We start from the raw sequence: 19161 nt of genomic DNA on the forward strand, positions 1-19161 counted from the left end.
ATGAGGAAACTTTGGGCGACTTCGGAAAACGAAGCAATCCACCTGGCCGATAAAAATTATGGTTGATCTCAATGTTATTAATGGAAAAAAAGATATATATAGGAAGGCTGCATACCTCCCAACTGTCCTGTTTTCAGAGGGGCAGTCCCTCTTTTGACAGTGCCTTGTTTGTACTGGAAAGTCACGGTTTTCTCTCCACTAAACAGCCAGAAAAAGAAACAATGTTTCAAACTTCATTGGCTTTTGACAGAGAGCCCAGAAAAGCCACAGCTGCAGATAAGATACATTTGTAACAATTTTGAGATAAGCAACAATATAAGATATCAGGTCCCTTGGAAGAAGTTAGGGGCGAAGTGACTAAACGTGGGCAAAAATTCGTCATTTCGGTCGCCGTCGTAAATTCGCTAGCGAAGGATATAGTCTCTAGAAGTACTTCGCTCCCTAATGCCTGGCGACTTTGCTCTCTGGAGAATGGATGTAACTACACAAATTCACTAAGATGCGGATTTTACTGAACGTTACCTCTTGCACCAGACTTGCCTTTGCCACCTCAGTCCCAAAAAACGCTGGCGTCTTTACCTATTTCAGGGTGATAGGCTGAAAAAGAGCATAAATTTGTTTTCGGGTACCAGGGCTCCCCCCTACATTTCCTAACATACGGCACATAAACTATACAGTGGGCTCATGTGTAGGGCAATATAACAACTCTATTTTATTTTATTAAGGTTCCCTGGGCTTGTATAGTGTAATGTATTTGCTGCAACACATACGTCCATTGTACTTTAACTTCCCGCCATATGCAAATTAGCCAACGCTAGCGCAACTTCGCTTTGCTTGCCGCAGTAATGCTAGTGCAACTTCGCCATCGTTAGGCGCCCTGGACGCAACTTCGGATCTTAGTGAATTAGCATTGTCCTGGCAAATCTACGCCTGGCGAAGTGTTGCGCTGTGAGTGAAGCCGTCGCTGGCAAATTTTTGGAGGTTAGTGAATTTGCCCCTTAGACTCACAGCTTAAAGGGCAATTCACCTTCATTAGCAAAACTGTAATTGAAAAAAAAAACACAGAAATATGTTCAAACATTCCTAACCTGCCAAATTTTGTAAAATGAACATGGCAATTACGGGGATGTGGCCACAAAAAATGGACATGGCACCATTTTTCTCCCTCTTTTTATTTCCAAAATGTTGGCTTGTATTTTTTTTCCAAAAAAGGTGGCAACCCTACTGGAAGAAGAAGCCATTTGTCACCGGGTGACTAATCTCCCCCAGTAGCTTTGTGTGCCCCTGCACTTACAGAGTATTTTTATGGGGGGGGTCGACGACCCCCATTTGAAATCTGGAAAGAATCAAAAGCAGGCAAGTAATTAAAAAAGAACTAAAATAAATAAATAAGTTGCTTAGAATCAAGCGATTACACGACATAATAATACTATTTAGACACTTGTTATTTATTTATTATTAGGGCCTGACACTTTTAGTTTGTGAATAAAGTTTATTCATATACAGAGAAAAAGAGCGTCTGTAAATCTCAGCTTCTGATTGTCCCCGACAGCCGAAGCCCCGGATACAGGACTTCCAGGGTTATAGAGGGGCTACGGGTAGCGATCGGTTATCACAAAGCAGGGTTCCAGCATGGAAGCAACCTGTGTAGTTGTTTAACTCTTTAGGTTCCTGTTGGGTCTGTTTCCCCATCCAGGAAGTTTAAGTAGCTGTAGAGCTGCCAGATCTACTTATACACGTGATATAGTCCCATCTGTAGGCATCACTAATATATATATATATATATATATATATATATATATATATATATATATATATATATATATATATATATATATATATGGAGCAAGAGAAATTGCAGTGTCCAGAGGCACGCAGCTGCCCGGAGACTCATGGCTGCGCCTCACACAAAAGGCACAGGGGCTACGGGCAAAGCTTCTAGGGATACAGGGACCCGCACACTGTACCTTTCCCCAGCGCACTCACCTCAGATCCCTTGGGGGTCTTTTCGTGAGCGCTCGTATAGCGGAAGTGAGGGAAGCCGCGGTTTGACAGTAAGTGTGGATACGCTAGTTCCAAGTTGCTAAACGGCCTATCGCGTCACCAGTCACATGCAGTCTCTGACCCTGCCCACAGCCATCCTGCTAGCCACGCCCACCCCATTCTTCGCGCGCGAGTAGAATAACAATTGCCTTGGCTGGTGGGTAATCGGGTCGGAGCAAATGGAGGCTGCGGTGCAGGTTTGTGAAAAGGATGGAGCGGGTTATCTCATCAGCGCCTGGCAGGCAGGTGTGGGGACTGAGAGTGGGGTGTCACATTGTGTGCCAATAATGATGGCCACCTGGGATGGAGGAGGGGGGAAGCCTGGGGACGTCTCTAACAACACGTGACAGGTCGCCTTAGGTGAAGCATTCTTCAAATTCTTCCAAGTACATAAACAGAATGCACGTGAGTCCAGCTCAGTGGGTACTCGCGGATGAATGGGAAAGAACGCTTCAGCGAACGCAGTCACTGCCACAAGCTCTTGTATGTGAGTATTGCGTGGCATTATCATTTCTTGCAGTAGACTTGCATGTTGGTGGAATACATGTGTATTTGTGTAAAAAGGATCTGCAGTTGCATCAGCGTGGGGCATTTAATGTTCCTGGACGTGTCTCTGTATGGTGTGTGCCCTTAATTAAAAAGCTTATTGGAGCCTACTTATATATGACATTTTTTATTTTTTGGTGTGTGGATTCTTAGTTTTGATGTGTGTGCTTATTTTGAAGTGGTTGGTGACTTTTTTTGTGTACGCTGATCATTTCAGGTGTGTGCCCTCTGCCCCCTCTTTGTCCCATGCCCTGCCTGCCCTAAGAAATAGACGCTTCATACTGAAAACACTAGATCCTAGTGGATAATATCCCAGGTAAGCAAAGATGTATGTAAGCAACATACAAAATACACTAGATTCTAGTGTCTTATAATATACCAGTAGAGCGGAGCAGAGAACCCACTAAGAGCAAATCATATTGTGTTTCCCACTAGGAAATTGACTCTTTGTGTAAAATACACTAAATCATAGTTGCTGCCATTATCCTATAAGTACCATGATATACTATATAGAGTAAAAGGGAGAGTAGACCTTTAAAATAAATGAGCTTAATCATACCCACAAGTCCTTCAAAACACTAATAAGTGGGATGTAATTTACATGCACTATATTGTCTAGTTTCTATTCATTTTCCAACTAGAAAATTGTTCCATTAGCAACTTGGAACTAGCTATGTCTGACTGGATTGTCTAGTTTCTATTACTGTACCTTTGCCCACTAGGATTTAGCACAACTATAGTGAAAGATCTATTTCCTAATCTGTAAAGTAGCTTTGTACCATTAGCAACTTGCAACTAGCTATGTCTGACTGAATTGTCTAGTTTCTATTACTGTACCTTTTCCCACTAGGATTTAGCCCAACCACACTGAAAGATCTATTTCCTAATCTGTAAAGATCCTCTGTACCATTAGCAACTTGGATCTAGACAGCATTTCATGTCGCTTTATTTGAAAGATTGCGCAGGGAGCTCTTTAGTTCGGCAGCGGCAGGCAGTGCAGGGGAGACTGTACCGGGAATGCAGCCCGTGACCCCTGTTCCGCTGTCCTACTTTCTATCTTGATTAATAGCAAAGGGCAAGCTGAATGGGAACTGATTTGAGCATTCCTGGATCGCACACAGGTCCCTAAATAAAATAAAGAATGCTGGGTGTGTATTTGATCAATGACTTCAGGATATAGTTCAGCATTTAGTTACAGGTGTTGTTCACCTTTATATTAACTTTTACTATAATGTAGAGAGAGTGATATTCTGAATCAATTTGCAGTTGTTTTTTTTTTTTTTAGCTATTTAGCAGCTTTCAAGTTTGCAATTTCAGCCATCTTGTTACTAGGGGCCAAATTACCCTAGCAACCATGCACTGATTGGAATAAGAGACTGGAATAGGAGACGGACTGAATAGAAAAATAAGTAATAAAAAAAGTAGCAGTAACAATACATTTGTAGCGGTACAGGCATTTGTTTTCTAGATGGGGTCAGTGACCCTCATTTGAAAGCCGGAAGAAGAATCCAAATAATTCAAAAACTTTAAAAAAAGAAAAAATGAGCAGTTGAAACGTTGCTTAGAATTAGCCGTCCTATAACATACTAAAAGTTACCATAAAGGTGAGCCCCTTTAAAACCTACACCCTTAAAGGCATTGCTTTAAAGTACAAGACAACTGCGCATGCGCCGAAAGTGATGAAAATTACCAAAGCGCCAGAAGAAGACCTGGAGCTGGACCTGGATTTGAGCATAGCACGTCATCTGCAAGGCAACTCTGTGCTTAACACTTGCCATAGATAGTTATTAATTATGTCTTTTTCTCTTTGGGTGCAGCCCATAGGGCTAAATGCAAAGTACAAAAAAAAACATTTTTAATTGTTGCACCTTGCAAATGATCTCCTTTATTTGCAGGCAGTTCATCTAGACATCTTTATCTGAAATAGATGGATGCTAGTGACACTGTGCCCCCTACTGTGAATAATAAGGATATTCGATTTCACTAAGCGGTTGGTTCTGCAACCATATAAAGGCACAAGGCTGCACGTTGAGTTAAACAGGAGACTATCACTCGTGTATTATAAAGGATAATGAACCCTTACTGTAAGTTATAAAAATATTAGAAGTCGCTGAGGGATTCAAAGTTATTCAGGAAACTCTTGATGATCACTCATGTATTATAATGGATAATGTAATCCTACTGTAAATTATACGGATTTTAGAAGTCCTTGAAGAATTCTGTGGCCATATAAACTCACGAGGCTGCAGGCTGAGTTATACAGGGAACTCTGAGTATCACTTGTTTATTATAAGGGATTATGCACCCCTTTCGATAAATGATAAGGATATTAGATGTCGCTGAGGAGTTTTGTCACCATATAAAGGCACAAGGCTGCAGGCTAGAGTTATAGTGGGAACTCTGAGTATCATCCAAGTATTATATGGGATAATGTATCCCCACTGTAAATTATAAGGATATTAAAAGTCACTGAGGGGTTTGGGACATATAAATGCATATGGCTGCAGGCTGAGTTAGCTAATTGACTGTCACTCATATTATAAGGGATACTGCAACCCCACTGTAAATTGTAAGGATATTAGAAGTCAATGAGAGGTTGTAGCCATGTAAAGGCGCAAAGCTACAGGCTTATTTATACAGGGACTATAAAGGATACTGTACCCCCTAAATGATATGCGTGTTAGATGTAACTGAGGGGTTCTGTGACCATAAAAGAGACAAGACTGTGGACCCTAAGTATCACACAGGTATTTTAAGAGATTGTGCCCCCTACCGTAAATGTTAAGGATATTTGCTTTCACTGAGGGGTTCTGTCACCATATGAAGGCACAAGGCTCCAGTCTGAGTTCTAGAGGGAACTCTGAGTATCACCCAAGTATTATATGGGATAATGTACCCCCACTGTAAATTATAAGGATATTGAAAGTCACTGAGGGGTTTGAGACCATATAAATGCATATGGCTGCAGGCTGAGTTAGTCAGTTGGCTATCACTAGTATTATAAGGGATACTGCAACCCCACTGTAAATACCGTAAATGTTAAGGATGTTTGCTTTCACTGAGGGGTTCTGTGACCATGTAAAGTCATGAGGCTGCAGGTTGAGTTATACAGAGATCTTTGAGCATCACTCATATACTATAAGAGACAACGCACTCCCTACTTTAAATGATAAGGATATTAAAAGTCACTGAGGGGTTCTGTGATAATAGAATGCCATAAGTTTGGAGTTTTTGACCTATACAAGTGAGAAATCTTCATAAAACTAAATATATATATATATATATATATATAGATATTATATATATATATATGTATATATAGATAGATAGATATTTATATATATATAGATAGATAGATAGAGAGATATATATATATAGAGATATATAGAGATATATATATAGATATATATAGATTTATATATTTATATATAGATATTGGCGCATTCAGGAGACTTTTCAAATCTGCTGTGTTCTCTTACATAAATAAATTGTGTTTCTGATATATGTGTTTATTTTATGGGAAACATGATTTTTCTTAAATTTTTTAGACAGTTAGAAACCAGTGTCTTTTTGCGAAATGTTTTTTGGCTGATAAAAATGTAACTCTAAGCAGCTTCTCAATATCATTCATTCCTCATTCTTTTCTGTTCTCTGAACTGCTGGTTCGGACTCCTGAAACAACGTAACTCTGACCCTTAAACGATGTAACTATGCAACTTCCCAATATCAATTAATTCCTCATTCTCACTTGGTTTATAGTCATATGTAACTGTCATTGCGATTGTCTCTGTCCCTTTAATTTCTCATTCTCACTAGGTTTATAAACATGTGTAAATGTCATTGCTATTATCTGTCACTATTTGTTAACTGTATTGGCAAATGTCAAATAATACACAGTACCAGCTCCCCGGTATGTTCCTTTATACCTATTTACTTTCCTTTCCAGAAAATACTCTCTTTCTGTGGTGCCATTGATTTGGCTCGGATTAAAGGTGTCGAGATTGCGATCACTGATCTCAGCAATGCTTGCAGGAACAGATACCCCTTCCAGGTAAGTCAAAGAAGTTACATACACACATTGTCTTTTAATTGCCTTCCAATTATCTCAGATGTGGGTATGCACGTGAAAAGAGATGTAACATCATAGGACCCCATAGTCTCTTTGGTCTCCTGTTTTACCTCATGCATTTTGTTGACAAAGTCCATGGAGATCTGAATGTGGAGTACTGTGTTGCTACAGGATTTTATTCTGCTGACAGTCGGCCTTAGAAGGGATTGTGTGGGGGTGAGAAGGAATGTAATGCTTCTCATTAGCAGGACTGTTAGCAGGACCCCCACCACCACCACTACCACCACAAAAGCGTCTTATAACCTGTACAGGGAGTTACCTAAAAACGAACCCATCATAAACATCCCTCTATATCAAGCATATCCATTTAATAAATGCCTGTTATAGTATCAATGGGGCACAATCTTAGAAATGCTGTTGGATTGTGGCCTATTGAGTAAAGCGATATTTAATACATTCCAATCATTAGAGTTCAGTATGTATACTACTATAGTAGGTAGAATGACCTTATATCTGTGTCTTTCAGCCCCATCATGTACATATTAGCCAAGTCCCACAGCAGAACCCACTATAGCAACTCACCTGCAGAGATCTTAAACCATCCAGTTCTTCAATTAACCCCTCTATGAGGAACACCCCACAGTTTCACCCAACCCTGTTCTGCACTTGCAGATGTTCATCAGTCCCAGCAGTATTATTTAGATACACACAAACGCACATCCCTTCACACAACTGGTCAGTCACCTTAAGCAGAATGAGGCACAGGAGACCCTCCCTTCAATATTCACCATAGTTATTCAATTAAAAACACAGAGACATGTTTATGGGAAACCTGTTGGTGGGAACAGGAGATTTATTGATTTAAATATCCAATTATTGTTGGGCATCAACAATAATCAACAGCTGATGATCCAGAGGAAGGCAAAAAACCCCAGCACTTGGCCAATTTGAACTGAGGGTAAAAATTCCTTCCTGACTCCTTCAAACGGCAGTCGGTTTATACCATGGATCATGGCTAGACACAGACACACACAAACATAGACAAACACTCACAGACACACATAGACACACACAAACACACAGATATGAACAAACAGCCACAGAAGGCATGCAAGGAGCAGGGTTGGGTCGGTGGCAGCAGAACTGTCTGAAGAGTCTTCTGGTGGAACGCTGAAAAGAAAAAGTTTAGAAATTGTTAAAATAAGAATTAATTACAGACTAATTCTTGTTTTTTTTATTATATAAGCTACCTGGCATGGTACCTTTTATTTTTATATTGATCACCTGGTGCCAGTCTTGCTTCCAGTGAGAAACCCATTCCCAAAGGTGGATATGTGAGCCAATGCTACAGCAGTCCTATCAGAGTTACCTTCCTCCCCCCTCATTGGCCTACTAGAGAACCAGAACTGATATCTGGATTCTTATCCAGAGTACCTGGCACAACCTAAAGGCACCCCTACACCCGCTTAGCAGTTACACACCATGACCGATCAGCACGTGAGTGTAGAAGGAGCCATACCCACTGTGGCTGCCATTCTTTTATTCTACTAATTTGGGCAGCCCATATGATAGGAACAGCAGGAGGTGAAATAGGGTTGCACTTGCCAACGTGGGGCATCTGCAGATGAAAAGCAATAGACAATAATTAGATACATTACCTAAATCCTCTGCAGTCCTTCCTTGGCCGCTTCCTTGGAGGAGCTGCTGGAGCTTCCTCTTCATTCCTTTTCCTCTTCATTCCTACCTGTTCTTTCACTGCAGGAGATTGCTCCTCCATCTTCTCCTGTTGCTCCTCTTGCTGTTCTTTTTTGGGAGCTGCTTCTTCCTCCTCTTTTTTTTCTTTTGCTCGTTCTTCTTTCCCCTGTGAGGCAAGGGCTCCCTCTTCTGCTGCTGCAGTGGCTCCATCCTCCTTTTCTTTAGCTGCAGGAGTTTGTTTGTGCGTGTGTTTCTTACTAGGTTTGAAGGGAAGAAAATGTAAAATATTGAGTCATTATTGTCATATGTTTCCAAAGTATTGCAACTACAATTCTGATCACTGGAGGATTAAAATAGCCAGATAGACTTGTACCTAAGTAATGACATTATACCTGCTACACACCTGTCCCTACTGTAACACATTGGGCAGTTACTGAGCTGAGTAAGTTCCATGCTGGGTTTCACCCAGTGAAACATGCGGAGATAGGTGCTATGGTTGTAGGGACCTAAAAAAGTTCCACAAGTTTCTGTGCTATTTATTATTAGCATGACCAAAGCACCCAGAGCTATGAGAAAACATCTATTTTTTGAATATGTTATGAGCCAGTAACTGTAATTGAAAGTGTTAATTGCAAAGTACATACCGAGCAGCTTCCCGCAGCTTCTGCTCCCTCAAGAGCTCGATTTGAAACTGGCAAAAATGATCTTTGATGGTCTGTGAGCACAGGGGAGGCACAAGGATAGGAGCAAAGAGGAAAGAAAGGAGACAATTAGGATTATGCCTGTATATGTGCTGCTAATAGTACCTTTTAAACTCCCAAGAAAAGCATCAGGGACAGTGATCCCAGGTGAACTTACATTCTCCAGCCGCAGATACTCATATTTCTGCCTCCGGTTTTGCAGTCGTGTTGGATGACCCTGTGGAAGAAGAGAGTCAGTGTTAAGCGCTTCTTTGTACCAATGCCATTGTTGTGCCCATGTGGCCCCTTGTGATAAAACTCTACGCAGTGTCTGTGCATAACTCCATTTTTGTTGCTGGTTAAAATGGCACTTGGATGGGTGACTTTAGATATCCCCCCCCTCCCAGGGGAGCAGGAGAGAGAATGAATAATATTGTTCTTAATTATTATAGAGACACACAGTGAACAATAACCTCTCCTATAATAATAATAATAATACTAGTGACACTTACAGGAGGCAGCTTGGCATTCTTGAGGGAGGCACGTTCCCTCTTGAGCACTTCCTGTAACATAAAGAAAGAAGCGTGAGATAAAAGCTGGCAATCTAATATCATTTGTTCCCTATTTATCAAAACCTCTATTCTGCATTACATACCAGTGAGTCGAGCATTAAACTGTATTGGGCAATGTTCTCCTTGGCCCTCAATCTCGGGTCCTCAATACACGTAAGAAGGAAGTGTTTTCTGAAAAATAAAAATACCACTAAGCATTAATAAAATATTTTCCAGCCTTATTGCCCTTGCAATTAGCCCTGGGGCAAAAGCAAATGATTCCCAACATGTCCATTTATGTTTTACTTACATGTTGAAGTTCTTGCTGTATTGGGCCCAGTAGTGATCTTCTGCAGGAAAAACACATTTCCATTAAATACTGAGCTAAAGGGTGAAAGGAATTCACATATAATAAATCTAACAACATTAGGAACTGACAAAGAATATTGGATTTTACCGTAATAAGAGGCAAGGGCCTCAAAGTCTGTATATTCCTCCCTGAAGTTCTTCAGGACGGAGTACAGCGTCTGTAAGTGAAGAAAGAGCATTAGTGACAGAATACTAAAGGGCTCTAAATGCTGCTCATAGTCAGTCTCGCTCTGAGGAGAATAGAGACAGAAAAGGGTTTGTGTTTTCTATGGGCAAACATGCCAGGAATAAGGACATTTTATTCTGAAAAGGAAATAAACATAGTGATAGGATTCCCTGGATGTCTGTTCTACCTGCACAGATGCAAATGGTATGGCAGCTCCCACCTATATGTATAAAGGAAACGGTGCAGACAGCCAGACAGCTGCGTATGGAGAGCTTATATAGAAGAGTGAAAGGGAAACACCAGTTCAGATGAGAGAGGAAATTTTAACACACAGGCATTACCTTGAGAGATGGATTTCTCAATGATTTCTCCATCGTCGAAATCTAAAAGGACAAATGGACATAATCAGGCAAAATGAAGTCACAGTTAAAGGGTTTGTTCACCTTTAAATTATGTTTTTGTATGATGTAGTGGGTGATATACTCAGACAATTTTCATTTAGTTATCATTTGTTATTGTTTGTGGTTTTTGAGTTATTTAGCTTTTTTTCAGCAGCTTTTAAAAACGTTAATGAAGACCAATTGAAAGTTGCTTAGAATTAGCCATCCTATAACATTCTAAAAGTTAACTAAAAGACAGGCCATCCATTTATTTCCTTATCTGTATTCCCCCATTTATATGAAACATTTTTCCACTCAATGATTAAAGCCCATTATTAATGCTGCTGATGGATTTGCTTCTTATAAATCCCATATACAGTAACCGTATGGGCTCATATGCACAAAGCCACGTGGGAACTCCACCCCCCCAAGTGAATTTAGGACAGACTCGCTGAAGAAGAAATCATGTGCTGTATCAGTTGAATTTGCAAGATTACCTCTTAAAGAAGATTCTCCTAAGGGGGAAAAAAAGGGGGTGGCACAAGGCCGGGCCACCCCGAGGGGGGCCTTCCCTAAGGAACCCCTGACTCTCTCTTACACTGTTCAGATGAAGATGTTATTAACTGAACAATGGAGAAGCCAAAAAAACCCAGATGTTATTAGGCAGGTGTGAAGCACAGAAGTCGCTGTCCAAAAATGCAGGAAAAGCACTGTAGCAATCTGTATAGAAAAGAGAATAAAAAGACCAGTTAATGAATTTAATACTTAATATTTCCTATATAATACAGAGGAAGGCAGAGCTCTATTTTCCCCTAAACTTGAGCTTTGTGTCACTTCTAGCAGGTACTGGGCCTCAGTCTCTAGAATGCTGGAAGTTTCCTCACACAGTCAATTTGCTGAAAGCCCTGAATAACTGCCAAATCCTGGTCTGTGTCTCCCAACCAGCACTAACATTAAAGGCATCTCCCAAGCACATTTTATGGGAAAAGTCTCCAAATTCACTAAAATCAGGAAGAGGAACATCTGCTAGTCTGGGGGCATCATCCAACCTTTTCCCGTCTTTCTTTTACTTTAGTAAAGGTTATTTGTCAGAAAATCTCTCAGATGGAATATACACTTAACACAGATCCAACCAACGGACTAAACCAACTGTCAAATCCCTAGGGTGAAGGCTCCTCTCTTCTATGGGACCTTGCTGTATGTCCTCCACTTATTTGCTATCATCCCCGCCTGTCCCCATGGCACGTGCATCTGCTGTTCTCCCCTAGTTCCAGACTTGTATAAAGGGAACATGTATTTAGCTACAATGTTGGTACATAAGAGCAGGGCACATACACCAAGGGGGCAAAGGGCAAATCTCTAAGGAGCCTGTCAATACTGGGAACACAAATTAATCAGCTTATGGTGTGGCACAGGGGTCCCCAAATGTTACCTTCAGTAGATAATGTGAATATCTGCTGACAGTCCTGCATTAATTGCCAAATCCAGGGTCTGTGTCTCCCAACCAACACTAAGAGTAAAGGCATCTCCCAAACACAAGTTAGGGGAAAATCTCTAAATTCACTAAAATCAGTGAGAGGCACAACACCCGCTAGCCTGGGGGGCAGATATCGCCCCAATTCCCCCTCTTTTTGCACTAAAATAAGGATCACTTGGTAAAAAAATTCCCAGAGGGAAAGTTTGCTTACCTCTCACCACAGTGCCAACCAACGGACTAAACCAACTGTCAAATCGCTTGGTGGAAAGTCACCTCTGTTCCCTGCCCTTAAAGGGGAAGTGTCCCTTGTTGATGAGTGAGGTTTATATGGCATTTATTTCTAATTAGATGTGCACTACATACACAGCCTATTAAGTACACAGAACATTGCTTTGTATGTGTGGCCTATTGAATCACTGCAGTTACTGCGCTGCTATATTTGTTGGATCCATTCATTCATCAGCCATGGTATCAATCAGTGCTTCTGCTGTTGCTTAGTCTGGTACAACCGGTTGGGGCCTTTGCTTGTAGGGGATCCCTTCTTCAGGTAGAGATGGGGGCAAATGAGATTCAATGTTGATAAATGTAAAGTCAGGCACCTGGGATGTAAAAATATCCAAGCCACGTATACCCTTAATGGGACTGCACTAGGCAAATCCATTATGGAAAAGGACCTTGGAGTCCTTGTAGATGATAAACTTGGCTGTAGCAAGCAATGCCAGTCAGCAGCATCAAGGGCAAATAAGGTCTTGAGCTCTATTAAAAGGGGCATAGAGTCAAGGGAGGAGGGGGTCATTCTTCCACTGTATAGAGCACTTGTAAGGCCCCATCTAGAATATGCCGTACAGTTTTGGTCTCCATCACTCAAACAGGACATTATTGTATTAGAGAGGGTACAGAGAAGGGCAACTAAGCTGGTAAAAGGTATTGAAAATCTTAGCTATGAGGAAAGACTGGCCAAATTGGGGGTGTTCACGCTGGAGAAGAGGTGCTTAAGGGGTGATATGATGACTATGTATAAATATATAAGGGGATCATATAATAATCTCTCTAATGATTTATTTACCAGTAGATCTTTCCAGCTGACACGAGGTCACCCATTCCGATTAGAAGAAAAGAGGTTCCGCCTAAATATTCGGAAGGGGTTTTTTACAGTGAGAGCTGTGAAGATGTGGAATTCTCTCCCTGAATCAGTTGTACAGGCTGATCCATTAGATAGCTTTAAGAAGGGGTTGGATGGCTTTTTAGCAAGTAAGGGAATACAGGGTTATGGGAAATAGCTCATAATCCAAGTTGATCCAGGGACTAGTCCGATTGCCATTTTGGAGTCAGGAAGGAATTTTTCCCCCTCTAAGGCAAATTGGAGAGGCTTCAGATGGGTTTTTTTTGCCTTCCTCTGGATCAACTGGCAGATCGGTAGTTAATAAAAAAAAAAAAAAAAAGGTTGCACTCGAAGGACATGTGTCTTTTTTCAACCTTACTTACTATGTTACTATGTTACAATTGTATTTATTGCTTATTGAGCATTTTGTGATTATTTGGAATATGTCCAGCCAATCTTGCTCAGGGATGGTGGTTTGAGTCCATTTCCCAAGACTTAGTACAGTTGGGTTAGTTGGGGGGTTTGTGTTCCAACAGGACCCTGTACGTTAGAAAGAGTCTGTGACGTGTATTTATAGCGCTATATGTTTCAAAGCTGGTTAGTGGTCTATACACAGTATTTCCTATTGATATAACGTTTCAGCTGTAGGTACCTCCACTTGTTCTCAACTCACTGCTTTTCTTTGTTTTTTAGGAACATGGGGATATGGTCTTTTTCCCTGCCTAGAAGGTGCCTCGATAGAAGATTCTGGAGCCCAAAAACAGTTTTGTATCCCTTATCTTCAATCCCAGGTAAGTAGTCAGTATTGTTTCTTATTGGGGTCAGTGGTGATGAATATGGAGCCAATGAACAGTTTTTTTTAGCTGGTGCCATATAATTAAGCTATTGCGTATCAGTGGGTGTTCTAGGATGAGGGTTGGGGTTTTTGGATGTACAATTTATACAGGCATATGGTATGGTACAGACTAATTTGTATAGGAAATAGATTAGCAGATATTGCTTGGGTTAGCAAGCAAACAATGGCAGGGCTGTTGCCTTTTGAAAACCTTATAGACAGGATGTAGGCCATAGGATCTAAAGTAGGGATGCGCCGAATCCACTATTTTGGATTTGGCCGAATCCTTCTTGAATTTTTCGGCCGAATATTGAATCCTAACCCTAATTTGCATATGCAAATTAGGGGTGGGAAGGGGAAAACATTTTTTACTTTCCTGTTTTGTGACAAAAAGTCACTCGATTTTCCTTCCCGGCCTCTCATTTGCATACGCGGGTTCGGTCAGGCAGAAGGATTCGGCCCAATCCGAATCCTGCTTAAAAAGGCCGAATCCTGGATTCGGTGCATCCCTAGTCTAAAGCGACCTTATTAGGTAAGTATTCATTTATGGTAGAGACTATTTCTGCCCTGTATCTTTGGAGTGCTGGGTATTCTGCAATATGCTGTTTGCAGCAAAGGCATAGTGGTGAGAGCTCCCGAGTTTATTCTGTGCAACTTTTTTCTTGGGTATGATTAGCCCTATACACAAGATAAAGCTGTAGGATTTTACATCTAAAGTATCTTTTGCCATTGTGTATATGTGTATTGTGTATACCTCCGCTTCCCAGGCTACCCGGCACTTGAACTCAGACTTATTGTTTATATACTCCTGGATACTCCTATATACCAGTGAGAATTTGCACTTGGAGTGGCCTTTCTTTACCAGTGCAACCAGTGGCTTATCCGTATCACTGTGGTTCCTTCAAACTAATCTTGAACTAAAGAATTAGCTAGAAATATTGTTTATTATGTCTTGTGCTTCTGTACCAGCCCAAGGCAACCACAGCCCTTTAGCAGTAAAGATCTGTGTCTCCAAATGTGCCCCAGTAGCTCCCCATCTTCTTTTTTGCTGATTCACTGCACATGCTCTGTGCTGCCGTCACTTACTGAGCTTAGGGACCCACTCACAATATACAGAATATAAATGTCACAATATAATGCTGATAAGTTATCAATAAAGATAATTACCACATGTCAACTCGATATGATGGGACTTACTGTGAGGCTTGTAGAATTCTATGGGCAGATCATTAGGGAACAAGTCTATGGCTTCTGCACTTCAGTCACAGTTAGTCTAAAAACACTGGCATGGTCAGGTGAAAGTTTGTGACAGTTAAGGGAGTGCAGGAATTGGTGTATTTTTCCCAGGTGGTCTTTGCTGAGCCTGGAGCTATATAGGGAGGTATAGAAGTCTGTTAGAGTTTTGTTGAATACAGGTTGGGTCGGTTGTTAGTTTCTCTAGTGGGGAGTTTTAGTAGGGTAATGGCAGGGTAGTTGTCTGTACTCTATCCAGTTGCGCTAGCATTCTCCCTGCCTGCTCTCAAAATCAAGAATATTGAGTTGTTCCTGCGCTGTTTGCAATTGGTTAAACTTGGTGGACTTAATGGAGAATTCAACCTGTGGGGGGAAAAAACTTGTACCCCCCACCCCAGTTAGACCCCCCGTCCCTCCTACCCCCAGGCTAACTACCCCCCCCGGGGGAAATGTCCCATACTTACCCCTCGGTGCAGATTCTTCTAGCGGAGTTGCACTCATCTTTCTTCCGCATGCTCTGTAAGCTGACCATTCCAACCTGGCTATTAGGGTGGTGACTCCAGATGAGTTGGTGGAATAAGTGGAGTGGTACTCCCAGCCCACCCATGGTTTTTTTAGCGCCATAGCTTATACTGCCTTCAAAATGTTGGCACCTGCTTTTTTTTTTACCAGGTCTAGCACCAATCGACGTTTAATTGGGTCATTCAGCCTCCCAATATAAGTCTCTTTGCAGGGAGAAAGTCAGTAAATAGGTAAAGGGGTTGTTCACCTTTAAATTAACGTTTAGTGTGATGTAGAGAGGGATATTCTGAGACAATTTGCAATCGGTTTTCATTATTTATGGTTTTTGAGTTATTTAGCTTTTTATTCAGCATCTCTCCCATTTGCGATTTCAGCCATCTAGTTGCTAGGGTTCAAATTACCCTAGCAGCCTGCATGCATTTGAATGAGAGACATGAATATTAATAGGAGAGGGCCTGAAAAGACAGAAGAGTAATAAAAAGTATCAATGACTATACATTTGTAGCGTTACAGGGCATTTGTTTTTTTTTTGTTTTTTTTTTCTTTATTTTTATTAAGTAAAAAGTTATCCATAATACAGATTTTCATCTTTATCTTTACATCTTAGTTCAAATCATGCATGTGTAAGCCATCTTTCGTCTTTACTTTTACTATATTTTTATATACATTACATACATAAGACTTGTCAACAAGACAAATAGACACAAAAAAAAGAAGAAAGGGAAAGAAAAAATAATAAAAAAAAAAAAAAAAAAAAAAGAGTGGTAGTATGGCACGTAGCCACTTCATTTTATCCGTTGTATCCCGATAATATTTTCTCATATTCTTTTGACTCCTTGTTTATCATCCATAGCGCCCACGTTTCCGTATATTTCTCTTGGCTCCTATTGGCATAGGCAATTAATTCTTCAATTTTCCTCGTGGACTCCACTTCCAGTAACCACTCCCTCGCCAGAGGGGGTTGCTCAGATTTCCATCTCCTAGGGATCACTGCTCGGGCCGCTTGTATTGCATGTCTCATGAAGCTTTTCTTTATTTTTCTTATAGATCCTGGTAGAATCGACAGAAGCCACACCTCAGGTGTATCCGGTAAGTCTATCTTTATTACTTGTGATATGTATGTCTTAATTTGTTCCCAGTAGTTTCTGATGCTAGGGCATGTCCACCATATATGTAGCATAGTTCCTTTATTTTTTTTACATCTCCAACATAAATCTGAGCTAGTTGGAAACATTTTTTTCAATTTTGTTGGATACATGTACCATCTTGAAAGGATTTTGTAATTCGTTTCCTGGAGTTTAGATGCTATGCTCATTTTATGAGCTAAGGTAAATGTTTTCTGCCATTCACTATCTGTGAAAGTTCTTCCTAGTTCTTTCTCCCATTGTATAGTAAATCCTGGACTGTCTTTATATTTCAGCTCATTTAGTATCTTAACTCCTTTCGATATATTATGTTCTGATGGTATCTTCTTATTTATCAGGTTTTCGAAGGATGTGTTATTATTCGGATTGATCTCGTTCTTTAACTCTTTTTCATACCAGTGTGTCAGTTGCATATATTGGTATCTGTGTTGTGGTTTTTGTTCTTCTAGGACTATAAGTTCATTGAGGGGTTTTATTCCTCTATCATCTATTATTTCTACTGCTCTTATACATCTCCCTTCTGTTTGTATGAGGAATCCTCCTATAACATTGCCTGGTCGAAATCTAGGGTTCCCAGTTATTGGCATCGATGAGCCGTCATAATATATTAGGTCCTTGTACTGTCTTGTCATTTGATCCCATTGTTTTAACAGGTTTCGGGCTATTATTGGATGTTTATCTATACTTTGTCGACTTGCTTTTGGTATCCATGGGAGGCCTGCCGTAATCGTCTTAGTAGTTAGTTGTTCAATTTCAACCCAATCCTTGGTGTCTCTTTGGTGCTGCCAGTCTAGAATCCTAGACATTATTATTGCTTGTGAGTAAATTCTTAGATCTGGCAGTCCCAGCCCTCCTTTTTCTTTAGGCCTGTTTAGTGTTTTCACTGAGAGCCTATTGGTCTTAGTCCCTCCCAAGAATTTAGAGAACATTCTCTGAGTTTCCTTAAAAAATGAGCCCGGAATCCTGCATGGTAGGGTTTGCATCAGGTACAGAAATCTAGGGAGAACATTCATCTTAATTATTCCTATCTTTCCAAACCAAGAGAACTTGATTTTACTCCAGTCTTCTAGTTCTTTTTTTATCTGATGTAATAGGGTACTATAATTCAAAACATACGCCTCTTCCAGCTTTTTTGGAACTTTGACTCCCAAATATTTGATATATGATTGTACCCACTTGAATGGAAAATTGTTTTTTAACTCCCTTAAAGTGGGTGCTTGTATTGTTAATGGCATTGCTTCTGATTTAGACGTATTTATTTTGAAGTTACTATATTCTCCAAATCGCTGTATTTCTCCCATTACTTCTGGTAATGAGGATTTTGGTTGGGTTATATACAGTAGTAAATCATCTGCATAACATGCCGTCTTGAATTGTCTTTTAGCCAGAGAAAATCCTTTTATATTGGGGTTTTCCCTTATTGCTCTAGAAAGATGTTCCATTGTTAGTACGTATAGTAATGGTGAGAGGGGGCACCCTTGTCTAGTCCCATTGCTTATTTGGAATGGGTCAGTTAGTGTTCCGTTTATCTTTATTCTGGCTGTTGGATTTGTGTACAAAAACATTATCCTTGCTAAGGCTGTCTCTCCTAGGCCTATTTGTCTCAAGGTGGATTCTAAGAAGGCCCATGAGACTCTATCGAAAGCCTTTTCGGCATCTGTAGATATTATCAAGGCCTCTTCTTTTCTGGATAGCATCTGCTCTATTAGTGTAAACGTCTTTAATACATTATCTCTCCCCTCTCTTCCATGTATAAACCCCACTTGATCCTTGTGTATTAGCCTCGGAAGTATGGCTTGGAGTCTCTGGGCTAGCATTTTAGCATATATTTTTATATCTTCATTAAGTAATGATATGGGTCTATAGCATTTGTTTTTAAGATGGGTCAGTGACCCCCTTTTGAAAGCAGGAAAGAGTCAGAAGAAGCAGGCAAATAACTGAAAAAATAAATAATGAAGAACAATTGAAAAGTTTTTTTTTGAATCGGCAATGCTATGACATACTAACTAACTTAAAGGTGTAGCACCCCTTTAAACACAAGTCTTGTTCCAAAGAGCCAGTAAAAAAGTGCAATATCTTTGAAGGAGAAAGCCATCTAACAGCAAATTTACACTTCCAAACTTTTGTAGGGAAAAGGAAGACGTGAAGCGAGTGCAGACGGAAGCCGGTTAGTCCCAAGTCAATGAAACATCAAAGCCAGAGGAGAAGAATCAAGTCTAGGAAGGAGCCAAGTCGTAGCTTTAAATTGGTTCCAATGAAGCGAGAACTTTGCCAAAGTGAGGAGCAGAACAGGAGTGGAACTTGGTGAGTATCTTCTGAGTCACCAACGATAACTGCGCCCGCTAATG

At 40.5% G+C, this 19161-nt stretch overlaps 3 protein-coding genes and 1 long non-coding RNA gene across 8 annotated transcripts in view; 1 reads left to right on the forward strand and 3 right to left on the reverse strand.

The window, feature by feature from the left end:
• Positions 1-2415, reverse strand: part of LOC108704531 (gastrula zinc finger protein XlCGF26.1-like) — a 38813-nt gene extending 36398 nt beyond the window's left edge. For all 4 annotated transcript variants that reach the window (XM_041572624.1, XM_041572623.1, XM_041572621.1 and 1 more), the window contains exon 1: positions 1987-2415. The gene's annotated coding sequence lies outside the window, so the exon portion shown is untranslated. The remainder of the gene's footprint in view (positions 1-1986) is intronic.
• LOC121396962 overlaps positions 1-19161 on the forward strand; it is a 338181-nt gene that overhangs the window by 213395 nt on the left and 105625 nt on the right. The gene's annotated exons all lie outside the window — the stretch shown is intronic.
• The window catches only part of LOC121397285, a 59759-nt gene continuing 48849 nt past the window's right edge, over positions 8252-19161 (reverse strand). The window contains exons 7-10 of the mRNA XM_041573896.1: positions 9546-9596; positions 9212-9271; positions 8998-9068; positions 8252-8610 (exon numbers count right to left, since the gene is read on the reverse strand). Of these exons, the coding sequence (XP_041429830.1) occupies positions 8313-8610; positions 8998-9068; positions 9212-9271; positions 9546-9596 (480 nt within the window). The 3' untranslated portion in view covers positions 8252-8312. The remainder of the gene's footprint in view (positions 8611-8997; positions 9069-9211; positions 9272-9545; positions 9597-19161) is intronic.
• On the reverse strand, positions 10039-11215 carry LOC121396965. The gene is made up of 3 exons (XR_005963283.1): positions 10997-11215; positions 10461-10502; positions 10039-10111 (listed from the first exon to the last, which is right to left on the reverse strand). It is a non-coding gene; the product is annotated as an uncharacterized LOC121396965 (long non-coding RNA).

The sequence above is a fragment of the Xenopus laevis genome, chromosome 8L (genome assembly GCF_017654675.1).
Source record: "Xenopus laevis strain J_2021 chromosome 8L, Xenopus_laevis_v10.1, whole genome shotgun sequence".
Taxonomy (NCBI): Eukaryota; Metazoa; Chordata; class Amphibia; order Anura; family Pipidae; genus Xenopus; species Xenopus laevis.